Source organism: Diadema antillarum, unplaced genomic scaffold (genome assembly GCF_040938485.1).
Source record: "Diadema antillarum isolate AM-2024a unplaced genomic scaffold, OU_Dant_1.0 scf00000014, whole genome shotgun sequence".
NCBI classification, from domain to species: Eukaryota; Metazoa; Echinodermata; class Echinoidea; order Diadematoida; family Diadematidae; genus Diadema; species Diadema antillarum.
In genome coordinates, this window is record NW_027270903.1 from 2,057,272 (window position 1) to 2,076,335 (window position 19,064).

Genomic DNA, 19,064 nt, shown 5'->3' on the forward strand with positions numbered 1-19,064 from the left:
AGAGCCAATATTTAGTAAATTTAACCCTAACTGCACTGGGGGGGGGGGGGGGCCTCGGAGGCCCCCCCCCCCTCGACATTTCGCACGATTACTCTGCAACACGCAATGCTCTCGGCGCGATGCTCCATGACTTTTTTCTTTTGAGTTTCCCGCACATTTTGACACCAAATTTGTGACGCCCGGGGGTACGGTTCTGAAGTTACATGACTTTTTGTACATGCATGTGAGGCCAAAAATGGCTAAAAAATGTGATTTTGTGTACAAAGTCAATGCAAATTGAGTTTTTTCACATGGTTCATATAAATATGCTTATTTTTACTCTCAATGGCTAAAATTAGTTCGTTTTAGGAGTATTATGCTTCAAAAAGTGTCTGTGACAAATTTTGTTACAAAAAACAACAAAAACAAAAGGTCGAAAAAACAACAAAAACAAAAGGTCGAAAAAACAAGGAAATACATAAGAAATTCATGAAACAATAAAATAAATAAGAAATTAATTCTGATACCAAATTTTTTTTCAAGTACATTTGCTAAGAATGCCACAAAGAATAATTATACCAAAAATGAGCACTTTTGGAGCTTTATTTACTGATTTAGATGAAAGATTCTGATTTCTCGCATAAATTATCATAATTAATCAAAATAAAATAAAAGAAGACTATTTTCTAAAATTTAAAAACACGATCTTGTAGATTACATCGCACACTACCATTGTGCAAAGTTCTGCGGCGATCGCGCGATCCACGGCCGAGATCTTGGGGGGGGGGCCTTTGAGGCCCCCCCCCCCCCCCCAGTCTTTCGAGCTACCAAAATAGCCCAGTCTTTTTAGGGTTAAATGCACCAAAGTTCTTGTCTACACTATACGCATTGAATAACAGTAGTGTGGCAACTTGCAAAAATTTCCTGCTATGAAAAAAACCATCTGCCCAAATTCACACAAATTTCACAACGTGAACATTTCTTGCTTCACAGTAGTTATTTCAATTTCATGTGCGATGCAAAATCAATCCTGCTTGTTCTTGTGCTTTTTGTGTGTGAACAGTACACAAAGGAAAACTCAAGCTTTTCAATTCCACAATGCAACTTATTCCAGGAGGTTCACACACTCAGATACTCAGGGTCACGCTCCAATCACTGTTAATTTTTGTTTTGAGACATAGCAATGTGTCCTGCGCAGCATATGTTCCTGTTACCAAGAGTGTTGAGAAATGAACTCGACACTGTGTGTGTCTGTGGCTACCTACTGTGACTCCTTTCGCCAATCTGAAAACACATCCTGTCTACGCAAATGAATTCTATAATCCTCTAAATCTCACTATCCTAATCCTAATGAATCCCTAATCTCCTACATCCTACTGTATCACATCGGTCTATGGTCTACACCATAGGGCTGCAGCTGGGATCCACCTGAGCACGCTGCCATTAAATCCCCATTCCAGGCAAGCCTACGGTGGGATTGGCAAATGGTTGACAGGTATAAAGCTTCAGAATCTAGGTGTCTCTTTGCATATGGGCAGCTAGATGAAGTCTATTCATTAATGGATTGCAATTCTCCGAGTCAAGTCACTGAATTTTAACTAGAAAAGCACTCGGAGAGTACAGATCTCTGCCAAGTCAGTAACTCATTTCAACCCTCACATGCATGCAATTTCCCATAAAAGCATTCTGTTTACGCCATTGCAAGGCACCTTGCTCGAGCAAAGAATGCGCCTTAGTGTGCGTTAGGTAAGCCTCCAGTATGTACAGCTTGAACCCCAAAAATCAAAATCAAAGAAAGTATGTCTGCCAGCAGATGTACATGACATTACTTTGTACACAGCAGGGCCTGAACTTTGATACAGTACTACCCTGGGCCGGAATTCAGGCTTACGCTTGAAAATTAGCTTCCCTGACCTGTAACAAGGACACTGACATGTACAGTAATTCACGCAGAGTATACAAAACACACATCCACACATATCTAACTTTTACACAAAACGTACAAACAAACAAGCACACACACAAACATAGACAAACACACACACACACACACATACACACACATACGCGTCTATGGTGAAGACTGAGGACCTGTTTTACCCATAAGAATTTTACCACATAATCGAGGACCTGTGCGTTAGTGGGACTCTTGTCAACTGAGGACTCATTCGTATATTACCATCCAAGCGAGGACTTATTACAATAATGCTAATCAAGGACGTACAAACATGTACCCCTACATGCAAAAGTATGCAAAAGCATGCAAAAGCAGACCGTTTGGAATGGTCTGCATATACACAGAGGACGTCCTCAGTTCTCTGCGTGTCCCCGGTATAAACGTAAAGTTTGAGTGTGTGTCCTCGTTTTACACCATGGGTAAGTGCACACACACACACACACACACACACACACACACACACACACACACACACACAAAGTGATGTAAGAAAAAAATGCAGAGGATACGTCGTGGAGATCCCATCCAGACCCCGACCCCGACCCTGACCCCAAAGACTCACCTGCAGGAAGCGGATGAAATGGGTGAGCACCAGGCGGTTGAGGTCCGGCAGCTCATCGACGACCTTCAGGGCGTTGACCCGGTCGTTGCAGAAGATGATGCAGCGGTCGTAGAACTCGTTGGGGATGAGCGGGAGGTAGAGGTCGCGGTACCACTGCTTGAGGAGGGAGGCGGGCACGTGGGGGTCGGAGCACTCTGGGTGTACCCACTGGTCACACTTGAGCTTCAGAGAATTGACCTCATCGATGTCACCGGGTACCCTGGGGTAGAGATAGGCAGAAGAGTGATGTTAAAGCTGCTATTTACCATTTGCAGATGAAAAAAACCCAGCTTTACTGCTTCATATGAGTTCTAAAATGTGAGTTACAGATAGAAACAACCAAATATAAAAATGTTTATTACTATAATCAATCTACTATTGTTAGATATACAAAATGTGAACAACGGCTTTATTCATATACTTTCTAGAATAAACTGTCTAGTTATGGTTTATTGACAAAATTATTGATATCTCCTTATAATTGTAGCTTCGCTGTGAAATTTTAATAAGGTAGAATGTTTTGTGATCAAATTGACCTATACATATATGCATCAAATGGATACAGATGAGATCAAATTGAAGAAAATGTTAAAAATATCTGGTTTTCCTTATCCTTCCCATCATAAAATTGACTCTGTACGTTCTCCTCAATGAATTGTAGCAAACCACACAAGAGACAAATGACAGATAGAGAGGAGAAAGGAGAAAGGTAGGGGTAAATATAAAGAGAAAGGTGGAGGAAAGAGAAATATGGCCAAGTAAAAGATAGAAAAGATAGACAGAAATACAAAGTGTAAAAAGAAAGAAAACAAAGACGGCAAAGAGAAGAGAAAGAAAAATATAGAAAAGAGAGAAAAAGATGAATCGAGAAGAGAAAACAGAAAGAAAATTATCTACTAATCTAGTCATCTGTATGCAACACTGAGCGATATCAGCTGTCTCACAGACCTCCGCACACTGTACGCCATCTGGCAACCTTCTGCGATGTGACATCATATCGCAAGAAATCGCACAGTGTGAGGCGGGTTTTAAGACAAGGTTGGAATGACCACACGTACAGCCCAGTGACAGCGAGGGCGCCCTCTCACCTAAAGATGCCTTCACACTGTTGACCGTTCAGCCTCAGGACCTCCTCCGACAGCACCACCACGATCCAGGGCAGTTGGTTGTCAGGGAAACGGTCCTTCTGTAGTTCCATGGCCTCCTCCAGCGTGTTACCAAACATGGACGGCTGGAAGATGGAATTCTACAGCATACACAGAAATAAAGTTTTTCAAGTCATTTGTACAATAGTCATGCATTTGATATACTGTATACAGCGATTACTTCGCAAGGTTTTTATTTTCGCGAATTTCTCGAGTCAGGTGCTATTCACGAAATCAAAGACACACAAAAATGTTGATTCTGATCCCGATGTGAATGTGAGGTATGCGTGAACACTTTTCCGTTCAGGACAGGACTCCACCATGATTAAGAATTTAACCACTCGCGAACTCGCGATTCCTTCAACATACATACAAATGGATATTGCTTGTTGTTTGTCTTTGATATAAACACATTGCAGGTTCAGCACGTTGCTAAATATAAACAGCTGCAAGATGGAATTCTACAACATACACAGAAACAAATTTGTTTCTTTACTTGCCTTTTATATAAAACAATTGTCATAGAATACACACATTGTCAAACATGGATAGCTAGTACTGTAGACGCATTTCTAAAATGCACACATATACGGGTGTTTCTTGTAATTTGTTTCTAATGACATTTAGTCAATTACTCATAATGTAAATATTACCATCAACTACCTTTATTACGCGAACTCACTAAAAAGTACCTAAAAACTATCAATGTGAACTCTAAAATCAGGATTCTTTGATGCAGTTGTAACTAAAAGTAAATATCTAGCCTGTTAATACTTCAAAGATAATAATTAAAAAAAAAATTAACAGCAAAGGACATCAAAGTGCATAATGATAATGAAGATTATTATGTACCCAAGTTCTGATGCATCATAAAACATAAATGCATTTCATACATTCTCTCTCTGCCAGGACAAGCATACACAATAAGACAGTGTCATCTTAATACCCATTAGATATTTATTACAGCTTTAGAAACTATTTCCTGGGTAATAAAATGCTAATTGCTACAAATTTGTGGTTTCCAAGTCCTGCTTAACTACTTGGTAACTGTAGACTTTGTAATTAACCGTTATCCAGTGGTTTCGATAACATTTTTGATGCTCCTTAGCGTTCGTAGTTGCAAGAATAAATAACACCATTATTAACTGCTTGATGACTGACGACAATTTTCATGCTATTAAACCTAAAGTCCTATTACAGGTAGATTTACAAAGAGTTTCCGAACTGAGCGATTACACCAACATGAAGATCAAGCACTACTCCAATTTTATTTTCTTTTTTAATAATTTGTGAAATATTATGTGAGCAAAATATCTCGCACATAGAAGTAAAATTGATAGTCAATATGTTTTTACAAATTACATGCGCCATTGCTGTATCTGTGTGTGTACAAAGATGTAGAACACACATTACGAAAGGTATCAAGTCTTCTGACAACCAACGAAAGTAAAAAAAAAAATGGAATCTTTCTTTGTTTGAGATCCAAAAACAGAAACAGAACGCAACGTTCAAAGTCCTCACCTTCGCGATCCCAATCTCGTCCGACGTGATCTTGCGGTTCCCCTTCCTGGCGCCGAACATGGTCACCCTGTCCAGCCGCTTCATGCACTGCAATGCATAGTCCTTGACCGTCACCTGTGGTATAGGGTACACGTACAGACGGTCAGCGTGACCCTCTATTATTGTGTAGGTTATACAGTCAGACCTGTTTGACTTTTTAATCGAACAGGCACTTGTAAAAGAGTAACATCCCAAGTTCTTTACATCACCATTTACTAGACCATTTAAACTTCACCCTATAGTAAGCAAATAATCAATGTTGGTGAAGGTGATGGGACAAACTATCACTTCCGAGGCGATCTGGATGTAGCTATCTTTCAGAAGCGTAGCTGAGGAATGATAGCGTACACATTCAGATCGCCGAGGAAGTGATAGTTTGTCTCATTGCCTGAAACTAAAAGTTGATTATTTGCTTTATATTCCACATCAAGGGTCCTAGAAATTCCCATTTTATTCCACATCTGAAACCGTTTTAGCTGTCTTTAGGTATCCTTAGGGCTTAGGCTACGTGTGCGAGTAGATGACAAAACAATGAATTTGCTACGCGCACCGCTCGGCACTGTGTACTATTAAGTGACCTAGTTAAATGATAGTCCACAGTGCAACGCACTTTTATTTCGTGCGTACTCATCTCGCGTTAAGACTGTATGGACTGCCAGAGATCAGCAAAACAAACAGCTGTCTTTATAGATGACAAAACAATGAATTTGCTGCGCGCATCGCGCGACACTGAAGGGAAAGTGCGTTGCACTGTGTACTATCAAGTGACCTAGTTCTTCTCAGGTGATGTGATGGGCAAAACTACGCTTTATCACGTGATCAGCTCTTGACCAATCCTATAGCAAGATTCTTAGTATGTGGAATATAATAAAATCTAAATAGCAAGCTGACTCAGGTATAGCAATCTCTGCTTTCAGTCCTCAGCAATTTACTCAAAGGTAGGGCTGCACATTAACCATTTTTTCTACGGGGCCGAACTGTCCCTATTTGACCAAACGATATCCAGTTTTTCCTTTCTTACAGGTGCACACCTATAATTTGCTGGTGCTGTCCTTCTGTTGTTGTTGTTGTTGTTGATTTGTTTTTTTTCAAGTAAATGTTCTTTTTCATTTATTTATTTATTTATTTATTTACTTACTTACTTACTTACTTACTTACTTACTTACTTACTTACTTACTTATTTATTTATTTATCTATTTATCTATCTATCTATCTATCTATCTATCTTTTACTGACACACTCAGAAACACATCAATGGCTCTTACCTTTCTCGTGTCAAAGTCCCCCGTGAGGTGCTTGGACACATAGCTCTCCAGGTAGGGATGGAAGGAGACAGAGGGAGGAAAGAAGTAGAGTAGAATGGCCATCAGCTCCCAGCCAGACCTCAGGCTCTCACTGCATTGTGGGTAAAAAGGTCAAAGGTGACATCAGAGAAGTAATACTTACAAGATTTAACCCGTTGAGGACAGACTGATTTTGCTACAACACGCATTTCCCATAGACACCTGCCCGAGTATGTATACTCGGGACTCATCCTCAACGGGTTAAGTGCAGTTCTCCAATCTCTACTGGGTCTTGTCTGACTGAAGCTATGCCCTCCCACATCCCACTCTTCCCCCCCCCCCAAAAAAAAGAAGAAATAATGCAAAAAAACACTATTGTAAAAGCTTCTATATTAGAGAGGGTTTCATTTTCATGAATTTTGCAAGTCACCACTGGGCTGCAAATTTAACAGCACACGAAAATATCGTGAATGGACAGGCATTAGTGCACTATCTTACAATAGCCTCAAAGTAAAAATCATGAAAACAGCATCTCGAGAAAATGTCTGTGACCTCCTCATTTGTGAAAATATCTGCACACGAAAATAACAGCTTTTACAATATCCTCTTTCTAGGGTCTTTTTTCTCCAAACAACAGTCCTTTCAAGGACCACAGACACATGGTGTTACTGCAAACCTCACCTCCTCGCGAAAAAAAAAAAAAAAAATCCTTTTTGCTTCAGTCACTCTCATGCTTTCTTCGTAGTTGTGGCTCTTTGCAAATGAAGCAATGGCAAGAAGAGGTCTCACGTTTCTGCAACCGGAGTGTCACTGTGTGACAGAAGACATGGCGCATCATAATATTCCATCATTATTACCTCCACCAAGGGGGGAGGTTATGTTTTCGTTACCGTTGGTTTGTTAGTTAGTTAGTTAGTTTGTCCGTGTGCAAAATAACTCAAAAAGTAGTGAACGGATTTAGATGAGACTTGCAAGAAAGGTTGAGAATGACACAAGTAACAAACGATTAACTATTGGTAGTGATCCAGGAATTTGGGGGGAATTGATGATGGATTTTTGATATTTTGGCAGGTAGGGTCAATGAACTTGGGAGTTCAGGCTACGTGTATTGGAGGTTTGCATACGTGCACTAAAGTGCGTGCTCTAGTTTCTGCTGGGGTGAGGCGCGCCATGCAGCTGAGGGTTTATGACGTAACAAAGGCTTCTCGTATATTGGGAAATCCGGCGACTTTCAGCACACAGTGCTATAAGTGTACGTATGGGTGGAAATCACTGATATCTCTATGGAAGAACAAGATCAGTGGTGGAAGTGAGCTGCATGCTTGGCGGAGGTCTGCGCTCTCAGAGTGCTTCTCTAGTTATGATTATCAATTTAGGTTGCTTTTTTTTGTCACAGATTGTAAAAGACATTTACAAAGTGAAAGAAAATATTGAATGCCATCAAAAATTTAGAGGAACACAAACTGAAGTGACAGAGACAGAGAAATACAGAGAGACAAAAACAGACAGACAGACAGATAGACAGACTGACAGACAGCGAGATTGAAACACAGAAATAGAGCACGCAAGTTTATAACAACTTACTCTTGGTAGTTATCTGACGTTTGTCTGCAGAGCTGGATGTACACCTCATCCCTCAGGGGGACCACTGACCATCCCTTAGTGACCAGGTCAAGCAGAGCGGAATCCCTGCTCAGGCCCTTGACCACACGGTCACCCATGTACACCTGGATCAGTGCAGACCACTGGTCAAGGAAAGCCAATAAATAATGATCATGGTAATCTGAATTCCATCCACTACCTGAAAACACGGTTTACATTATGTACAGGCAAGTAAGCCACAGTATTTGGCTGAAGTACGTAAAGAGCATTGTGACTTCAAAATATTTTGAGCTTAGCTACTTTTTCTAGAGTAGAAAATTCATACATTTTTCAACTCCCCACTCCCGACTCAATTCCTCCTTCTTTTCGGCTTCAGATCTGCTTCAACATGTGTGCAAATAGTGCACTAACTGCCAGCTAAATGTAAATACAGGGCAACATTGTTGAATTGAGGACCTAAAATTCACAATGTAACTATTACCTTGTTGTATCAGGTTTCCCACTATATCAGGGTAGAAAGAAAAGAAATCTAATGAGATGGGACCTGTAAGCTCACCTTGTCATAGAGAGGAATTTTATTGTATCTAAACCTCTTTTGAATAAACATAACACAGTTTCACTGTATTATTACAAATTGCATATCTTCATTAGAAGCGGTCACTCCAAGGAGCCAGCCATATATTTTGCTATTAGCCGGGGCCATAGTACTACATGTAGTAAAGGATATGTTTGAAGACCTCCGGGGCGTCACGCTTCACTGCCTTGTCTTCCGTCATCAACATGGACTTCCTGATGGGCTCCTGAGGGCAGCAGACAGAAAAAGAAAAGGAATTACATATTTATAAAATGAGTACATGGTGTATATGACAGAAATATGATCTGCATCAAGTCTATGAACAATGACAGAGCATAAAATGAGAGAATAAATGGGGAGAGAAGACTTAAGACTGGAATAGTAGACTAATAGTGAGTGGAGGAGGAGGAGGAGAAGGAATATTGGGAGCAGAAGAATCTGAAATTGTTTTCTTCCATAAAGGCAATCATACAGAACATGCCCAATCATGGGTCACAGGGTCATAGGGCAGGGGTCAGAAGTCAAGTGAAAATGCTCAAATTTCCAAACAACTGCTCTCAGAAATGATTTTGCCATCCAATGAAATGTGATTCATGGAATGTATTAGTAACAACTCAACATATTTTTGGGTTGAGCTATCAAACTTTCAAATTTGTCATTTCAGTTTCTTGGCAATCATGTGAAACTATTGCCTCACATTGTCAAGATGTACTGTAGACCTATTAGGGGGATCATTCAAAATAGCGAAGGCATGTCAGTTGCCATAGCAAAATTTCTAGTGGAATTATATGTTATAACATCTATTTTGACAGTCATGGAAACTAGTAACTGTGATATGATTTGTCTTTGTACCATTACCGTAAAAATGTCATTGATGGAATTGCAGTTTCTATGTCCTATTATCTATAAATAAAGATGAATCTGAATTCAGTTCAAATTTGACAGCGAGACAAAGATTGAATGCTCAATGTTAAATATGTAGAGGTAGATACTGTACTGACAGTCTGCTGCATATCACTGGTGTATCTTCAAAAGAGCGCCCTCTATTTCAGAAGGCTGTACACGTTGTTCAGTGTATGTTCATCTGGTGTGTATCAAAATCATGTGAGAGTTTTTCATTCATATCATCCTTGTTTTTCATGTTGATCTCAATTTTGTTTTCAACAACGCCGATAAATTTGGTCACGCATCACACTTCTATTAATACTGCACTTCTGGAGTTGCAGACGGTGACCAGGGGGGCATTTCATGAAGCATTTTTGTCCGACAACTTGTCGGACAAATTTGCTCTCAACCAATCAGATGCAAGGATTTCAGTAGCTTTTAACATTTTGTCAGACGAAATATCTGACAAAACGCTTCATGAAATGCCCCCCTGGGGGGCATTTCATGAAAGAACTTGTCGGATAAAATATCTGACAAGTCAGTTATATCCGACAAGTTTTGAGAAATTCTTTAGTCAGGGGGGCATTTCATGAAGCGTTTTGTCAGATATTTCGTCTGACAAAATGTTAAAAGCTACGGAAATCCTTGCACCTGATTGGCTGAGAGCAAATTTGTCCGACAAGTTGTCGGACAAAAGTGCTTCATGAAATGCCCCCCCCCCCCCCCCGATTTCTCTGAACTTGTCGGATATAACTGACTTGTCGGATATAACTGACTTGTCGGATATAACTGACTTGTCAGATATTTTATCCGACAAGTTCCTTCATGAAATGCCCCCCAGATCAAACCGGCAAGATATGGTAAAGGACAAATAGGTGAGAAGGGGTGAGGGAAACAGCTGCTCCGCGATAACACGGCAAGATGCATTCAATATGCATGAGTCAATGAATTGTGGGCTGCCATATTCTGTGTGCTACCACCACAAGATAGGGTGATCTATCACTTGGTCTGCTCCCACTTTGTCTAATAACCATTTAGTCTCAACCCACATGGTCTAATCCTGTTCTGTCTACAACCAGTTGGTCTAACGACCATTTAGTCCAATTGCAACTTTAAACCTCATTACCAGTTGGTCTACTTCCATATGAGCTATGCTCACTTCGTTTACATAATACCCCCAGTTTATCAGACAAAATGGAAAAAAGACCACGGAGACAAAACTGTAATTAGACCATCTGGCCATTAGAAGAAATGATAAGTGGCCAAACTGGGCAGTAGACCAAGTGAAAAGTAGACTAAATGGGCATTACATGAAATTGATAGTAGACCAAGTGAGTTTAGCTGTAGTGGTTGGTGTTAGATGATCTGGGAAGTAGACCACCTGATAGTAGACCAAGTGGCAGTAAACCAATCAAGATAGCACATCATGCCTCTATAGATGTGATCTACCCCCACATTCCCGCACCGCCCGCACAGCTGCTTGCCCCCTCCGCAGCAGCCACAAGTGACGTCAATGCAGTAGACCCTTAACATTGTGGCTTGCGGTAACTTCATAAACAGACAGTCCAGACTGATTTGTTTTTCTGTTTTCTTCCCACACCCACAATGACACAATAAAGCCTGCCATTTCATGATCAGAGTATGTTTCTGACAGCAGATTATTTCTTCCTAGATATCACGAGAAACTTATGATCTCTCCCCCCACCCTCGGAACCCCTTTGGAAATTAGACACGCAGGGACATGACAATTGTACCAAAACATTGTCAGAGTTCCCAGCATTTCAAGAACAAAAAATCCCTGATTTTTCCCTGATGAAGTATCAATTTCCATGATAATCATTTCAATTCATTTCCAGTTTCGTATCCAGTTTCATCCAATGGATGTTGCTTTGATATGCAACAAATTATAATAGAGTCTTACTGACTACTTCACAATTTTTGGGCCAATCAAAATTCCCTGACTTTTCCCTGATTTAACACATTTTTATCAAATTCCCTCACTTTTCCCTGACTGGAAAAAGGTAAAACAATTTTCCCCGATGGGCTGAGAAACCTAATAGTCATTCTATCAATTTATCAAATTGTTAATCTATCTATCTCTCTGTCCATCCATACATACATCCATTTATTAATTAAGCAATCAATTAATCAATCAATCCATCAGCCAATTAATCAATCAAATAATCAAAGACGTGTATAAAAACACATTGATACATTGTACTTATCAATAGAACGCAAGCACTGAGTTACTACCAAAGCCATACATGTACCTTCTGCCACCATTATATCTCAAACCCCTTCTCCCCCCCCCCCCATCTCCCATCCACCCCCCCCCCCCCCCCCCCCACCCGTCCCACCACAAATATTTGGCACAAAGATAAGATTTAGGTAGTGGTGTCTTCCATCCTAATGTAATGGTGCAAAGATGAAATCACTTGAATAGGCCCCTCTGTACCATGGAATGCATTATATCCCCCACCCCTTTCTCTCTTTTTGATTTGACTAAACAATCATTTGTATGAGAGCCAAATTGCAAATGGAGGAATATCAACATATTTTTTTTTTAGGAGTAATTGTTTACGAATGCCGAGCAATTGTTTATGAATGCAGTCCCCCCGAAAAGGTGCATGACAGCGAGGGCAGCATACAAAAACGGCTGAGCTAAAAATAACCCTCCAAGGTTCTCCCGCGCTTCTTGCAGCCAAAACTGACTCATCAGCTGTTCCCCCCAAAGTGCTCCAGAAAAAAACTATTTTCCTGGGACAATGCCAAAGTATCAAATCACAAAGAAAAGTGTGTACTACGTGACCATTGTATTTTGCAGAGCTGTATTGTTATGCACACACTTGACATTGGAATGTTGGTTATGGTTATCAGCGGAAAAAAAAAGAAGAAGTTAGAGTGTAACCGTAAATAGCGTATTTACCTGACACTGTGTGTATATTGCTGAGATAGTTATGTATATTGATACAAACACACTTAATGTTGGAATTTTGATTATGGTTTGGAAAACAAAAAAAGTGGAGCGGACATACAACCTACGGCCCACACAATTTGTACATATTGTATTCCCTCTTTTCACTACGTATTTTTGTAATCATCAGTTGAGAATGAGAAGGGCGCTATTCAAAGTTGGCTCGAACACTACAGGTTTAGTGGCAACTTATCTAAATGCCCTTATCATTCTCACGCGACGTAATGTAGTTGTACTAAATGAGAAAAACACAACTACACAAACAAAAACACAGCTGGTTTAAATTTGTTCATAAGTGATAAGAAATCACAATAAACACATACAGTTGTACCACATGATATCACAGAAATATGGCTAATCGGATTCAATGGTTTAAAGATTAAATGTCTTACAAAACTGAAGACAATATCCTGCTCACACACACCTAAAATTGGATGTGCTTGAAAATGGATATTTGAAATGTGATCCGAAAACTGTTCATCTTTGGGTGTGAATGGCACGCAAGGAAACCACTGATTTGTTTTAATACAAGCCCATGATGCAAGTGGCCACCATACAGTAGGCTCAAAACAATCAGTTGACCATCATCAGGATCTGGGCCCCGTTTCATAAAAGATGTTAGGATGGCAACTCTTGCTGGAATGGCAACTTCCCATAGCAACAGCCAATCAAGAAACTGGATTCTTGTCATTACCATGACTACAATTGTCATTCCAGCAAGAGTTGTTATCATATCAACCTTTTATGAAATGGGGCCCTGGTCGTTGTTTAGGCATGCACAGTTTGGAGATTCAAGCCACTTCATTTCTTTTTTTTTTTTTTTTTTAATTGTTATTGTTGTTGTTGTTGTTGTTGTTGTTGTTGTTGTTGTTGTTGTTTTGTTTTTTTGTTTGTTTTTTTGTTTGTTTTTTGGGGGGGGGTTGTTTTTGGTATGTGTGAACTGTGGCAAATCTGAAATCAGTCACCAGGACACAAAAAATGATTACTCCTGTGTGTGTGTGTGTGTGTGAATACAGCTAATGACCACCAGGACCAGGGTGCGGCCGAATCGTCCTTACCTTCGTCCAGGACAGCATGTTTGACAGCGAGACCTTCTTCCTAAAGATGCCCTTCTTGTGTCGGTTCAGATTCTCGGGGGCGACGTTCTCCAGGTCGTTCTCCCCCGTGGGCAGGGGTTTCCCCTTGGACCCCCCACGGGTGATGGCTACCAGGGAGGGACTGTTCTTGAGACCGTGGGGAGCAGTCCCCATCTTTTGCTGTTGGTGGAGATTTAAAAAAGATCGATAGGTAAATCTTGACATCTCTTTTCATATATCATTTGACCAAGAAACAATCCAGTACATCAGTACACATACATTTTCACATGGAAAAGACACAGGACAATAAAGAAAGGAAAATGCTACAAGTAGATCTGGTCTAGGCTGGCAAAATATATTTACAATGTACTGCTCTTGCTCAGATGCATACCAGTCCAACATACTCATTTGGAAATGCACCAAATTGTATCATATTTATCAAAGACAAATTTGTCAATTGACACACGTATGTAGCGAATAGATGATATTCACAGTACAATTATTGTGGCATTAAATACCACACTTACTTGTTGCCAGCGTTCTCATTGGGGCATCAAGTTTGAAATTCAAGGAGCATTTCCGGGGCAAGAGCTCTGACCTTAATTGCAGTCTTATATCATCTGACATAAAACTACCCTGTAATCAATGAAAAGTCAAGATCTAGAAGGCATCGCTTTTGCACCCTTGCCCCTCACTGTGCTTTGCTCTCGATTGGCTCGTTCCTTGAGTGTATTCTTTAATCCTCTTCATGCCTGATTAATCTCCTGTCCATAGGTTTGTATGTGAAATTTGTGCACATATGACTCATTGGCATTAAAAGGGTTAATAGCCGATTGGCACAGATATATAACATGGAAACCTAACTGCCAATGATTAGAGATTAGCTAATCCCTCTAATCCCCATTGTGTTACCATAGCCTTTCTTGTTGGACTGTGGTACACTGCTACACCTGAGGCCAGGGCTATCAAAGTAACTTTTACAACTATGTTTCCAGGTTGGACAGATTACAGAAAGCTAAAATGAAAACGCTCGGCAAATTCTGCGTGCCGAGATGGTGATAAAGGGTTTGTCGCCAAATCATGATAATTAGGAGAACAAGCTCAAATTGGCACAATCTGCTAATCTGCTACCCTGGCACCATTTGTATACTGTGTATGTCCACAGCAGGTGAAGGTATGAATTGGCGGCAAACATGAAACGGAGACAGCTTTTGCTCAGCGGTAGTATCACAGGAAGTGAGAAGAAATCTAAGCCCCACACTGTGCAGCCGTCGGCAACAACAAACGCATCAGTGGCAGTTAAAGGGAAGGTAAACCCAAAGAGCAATGTGGATTGAGTGAAAGCAGCAACATTAGTAGAACACATAAATGAAAGTTTGAGGAAAATCGGACAATCGATGCAAAAGTTATGAATTTTTAAAGCTTTGGTGTTGGAACCGCTGGATGAGGAGACTACTAGAGGATATGACGTATGAGTGGACAACAATACAAAGAAAATATAAAGGAAATTCAAAAAAAAATCACTTTTCTAGAATTATGAAAGAGCAGTGGACCAACCGCTTTCAGAAAGCAGGGGGAATAATTGTTACCCTTAACATAAAAAATGTCAATATCAAATTGATGGAATTTGTACTTTTCATGAAAACTGGATTTTTGTAGTATTTTCTTTATATTTTCTTGGTATTGTTGTCCACTCATACGTCATAACCTCTAGTAGTCTCCTCATCCAGCGGTTCCAACACCGAAACTTTAAAAATTCATAACATTTGCATCGATTGTCCGATTTTCTTCAAACTTTCACTGATGTGTTCTACTAATGTTGCTGCTTTCACTCAATCCACATTGTTCTTGGGGTTTATCTTCCCTTTAAGGTAAAGTGGTGTTTGGGAGGCAGAATTTGCAGTAATAAGCCCATTTTCTTTTTCTTCTTCCCTTTTTGCAAGAGATCATAATTTAACATCTTTGCCCTGTGTGAGACTCTGCACAATTGGTGGCAACTAATGGCTCTGTTTCTTTCCTTAATTTCACACAGGAAAACACTGACACGCACAGAGCAAAATGCAACCATATGAAGCCATTTCATTTGCTTCCACACTCAAAAACAACACTCATATGCAGTCTCATGTCCTAATGTAATCATATTTATCATGGGGGCCAATAAAGACCCATTAGGCTTGGTGGCAAAAGGGCCCCAAAGTAAATACAGAACTAAAAACATATATATCCCAACTTATAACGGAGGTTATATATATATATATCTGGTACATGATAATAAGAATAAGAACAAAAGAGGGAGAGAAGGAAATAGGATGAATTTCTGGCAGAGTATGTATGACTCGGTTGCTATTTACAGGGAGCGTATCTAAAGTTACTTCTATTTGGCTGCAAGGACTTGGCATTCTTCAGCTCATTCAGAAAATTATTCCATTTCTAACGATGAGACCTTGATAGAAAACTTTTTGATTTTTCTTCATTCAGTTTGAAGAAAGTTGTGTAGACTTCTTACGGTTATCCTACTGAGGATGAGCTGAATTTGCAATTTTATTTCCCCACAGACAGCTGCTCCAGTATACTCCGGGTTAGTCTTCAATGGGTTAAGGTGTGAATTGCTATAGAGGTGAACAATTTTTTGCATAAAGACTCTTAATTCACCACTGTACTTTCTTAATACAGTGTGCAAGGATGTTACAGAACATGCAATCTAAATATTACAAGTTTTTTCTTTACATTCAAAATGGCCAAGAATTAGGAAATAATCCAGATTGTTAGTTGTATTGTACAATATGCACTACATTTTTCTTGTATAATCTGAATCACAATTGTATATAAATGACAATCTCCCATCTCCATGGACATACTTTTCAAGGTTTCCTCTGTAGTTTTCTCAATCAAAGTTTGAAATTTCTAAAAAAATAAAAAATAATCACATTCACACAAACACCAAAACAAAACACAAACAAAACAAAACAAAACAAAACAATGAGTGCTGAATTGCAACTGAATCTGCTCGAGTACGTATGTATGCGCATGATTTCTTTTATCATGGCTACTTCTAAAACACCAATCAATTTAGTGTTTATTTATGTCGATGTATGGCAATCGTTAAACAGCTGCACTACAAACATCTTGACGGAAGAACTTCATGAATTTGAATGAGTGTTGAATTGAGGCAAAAAATTACTTTCTTACAAAGTATGCACAGTATAAAAAGTAGAGTAACTTTACTGATGGAATAGGCTAATTGAGCCTCTACTGACTTGACTGCTAGTTGGGGTCATGGTATCCAAGCAGAAATGTAGCAGTTTTAGAGGACACAATAAAGCAATTTAAGGAAGATTTGACCACTTTTGATGATGGTAAATGGCTAAAATGCTACAAAATGTCATTATCATATCATTTGAACAACGAAGAAAGAAAGCATGCCAGAGGGATCTGCCCCTTTAATCTTAACAGTCCTACATTTTTTTTTTTTCTGCAGACATTTTATTGTATTTACCATTCGCACATATTCACTGTAGTACACTGAGGTATCGAAACAAGACTAGGATAAATTGCATGTTCTTGAAGAAAGTTGTCTACTTTTTATCACTCCGCAAACACACAAAAAGAGAGAAAAAAAATGAGCGGACAGATGATAGAGCCAGGAAAAGGGCATGGCGGTGGTGGCGGTGAGGCGAGCGTCCTTGAATATTACATGTGTCTTTTCTGGTGGATGCCCCCAAGACGCCCCTCCTCCCCGAACAAACCCAGAGCACTTGTATACATGTACTAATAACTCCCCGAGCGCTACTCTACCACTAGCGCTGGCGAGGCGAGCTAGCCCCCAGAACCTGACTACCAGGTTAATCTTTCTAGCAATAAATATCCCTCCCTTGCTACGGGCCATGGCGTGATTTGTCTCTCTCAGCAATGTAACCAGCCATAGCCTGGTTCAAGACTGATTAAAACACTTTTTTTCTTCCCTTCTTTAGGAGGGTGCACAGAGGGAGGAGCAGTTAGAATAACCCATTCTGAAAACAATATTTATTAAAAATGCGTAAACGTAAAAGAATACAAAAATGCAAGAAAAAAATATCTAGCTTACGTGTACATCTGTAGCAAGACTTGGTAAAGTATTTAACCAAATGAGAGATGATTGTGACAAGAGAAACATGAATTTGAAATGGTTAAATGCATACTTACCATAAGATATGAAGGTTAAGAACACATAAATTAAAGGTTGGAGATATATCTGAAATATGGTTCAGAAAATACATTCTCTTCAGATATATGTCTGTTTTAATGTGTTCCCTTTTACACTTTCTTAATTACAGATTAGAAATACAAGGATGGAGACATCAATAAATGTTTTAAAAGCTGGCTTTGATAACATACGATTACATTGAGCATGAAGTTTGAGCACATTTTCCAATATAAAAGGTAATTCCCTGCAGAAATAGAATATAATGTAAATGAATAAATGAGAAAGTCAGCCTGATGGAAGGCTAAGCTCAATATGGCTAAGCCTCACATATCCAGCTGTCTGCTATAGCTATCAAATCCCAATATCCCCACGCCACACGTGCTGTTTGCGTTACGCTGACAAGTGCAGGAAGTCGTTGAGGGATGGCCGGTTGCCGCCGACAACGTAATTTGTCTATATTGGAATCCGACTTTGATTGCCGTAGCTCCAACTTAGTATACACACTGTACTACGTGTGGAGGCCCTCTAATTTGGTTGTTTGGGTTTTTATTTCTCTCTTTAAACCACTTTACTTGATAGGGATGTATCGTTCTGCGCTCTGTGCTGAAAATGATAACTGAACACTTTCTAATATATCGGCATGAAGGGCTCGCTTTCTGTGCCATGGACTTGAGACAGTGTGTACAATCCTATGGGTCTTGTTGTTGCTGTTGACGTTGATGTTGCTGTTGTTGTTTTTGCTGTTGATGTTGTTGTTGCTGTTGCTGTTCTTGTTGCTATTGATGTTGTTGCTGTCGATATTGCTGTTGTTATTGCTATTGTTGCTGTTGATGTTGTTGTTACTGTTGTTGTTTTTGCTGTTGATGTTGTTGCTGTTGATATTGCTGTTGTTGTTGTTGCTATTGTTGCTGTTGATGTTGTTGTTGACGTTGCTGTTGCTGTTGTTGTTGCTGTTGATGTTGTTACTGTTGACGTTGCTGATGTCGTTGTTATTGTTGCTGTTGTTGATATTGTTGTTTTAAGTGGCAATCAAATCACATAAAGGGTAAAGACACAGCTCTACTAAGTGCTCCATAGCGGATACAAACAGTGAGAGTACACACGATAGATTGGTGTGGAGGGGCAGGTAGACAAGTGAATTTGATGCACTTTACCTCAGTCAGCTGTATCTGGAAAGTAACCACACATATGGCATTTCCTAATGAAAATCAATAAACTGTGCTTGATTTCAAAGCAAAGTCACA

The 19,064-nt window shown here is 39.7% G+C and overlaps 1 protein-coding gene across 1 annotated transcript in view; it reads right to left on the reverse strand.

Moving 5' to 3' along the window:
* LOC139723309 (uncharacterized) overlaps positions 1-19,064 on the reverse strand; it is a 110,876-nt gene that overhangs the window by 1,581 nt on the left and 90,231 nt on the right. The window contains exons 9-15 of the mRNA XM_071634573.1: positions 13,620-13,817; positions 8,856-8,928; positions 8,111-8,261; positions 6,509-6,638; positions 5,204-5,356; positions 3,626-3,783; positions 2,499-2,757 (exon numbers count right to left, since the gene is read on the reverse strand). Of these exons, the coding sequence (XP_071490674.1) occupies positions 2,499-2,757; positions 3,626-3,783; positions 5,204-5,356; positions 6,509-6,638; positions 8,111-8,261; positions 8,856-8,928; positions 13,620-13,817 (1,122 nt within the window). The remainder of the gene's footprint in view (positions 1-2,498; positions 2,758-3,625; positions 3,784-5,203; positions 5,357-6,508; positions 6,639-8,110; positions 8,262-8,855; positions 8,929-13,619; positions 13,818-19,064) is intronic.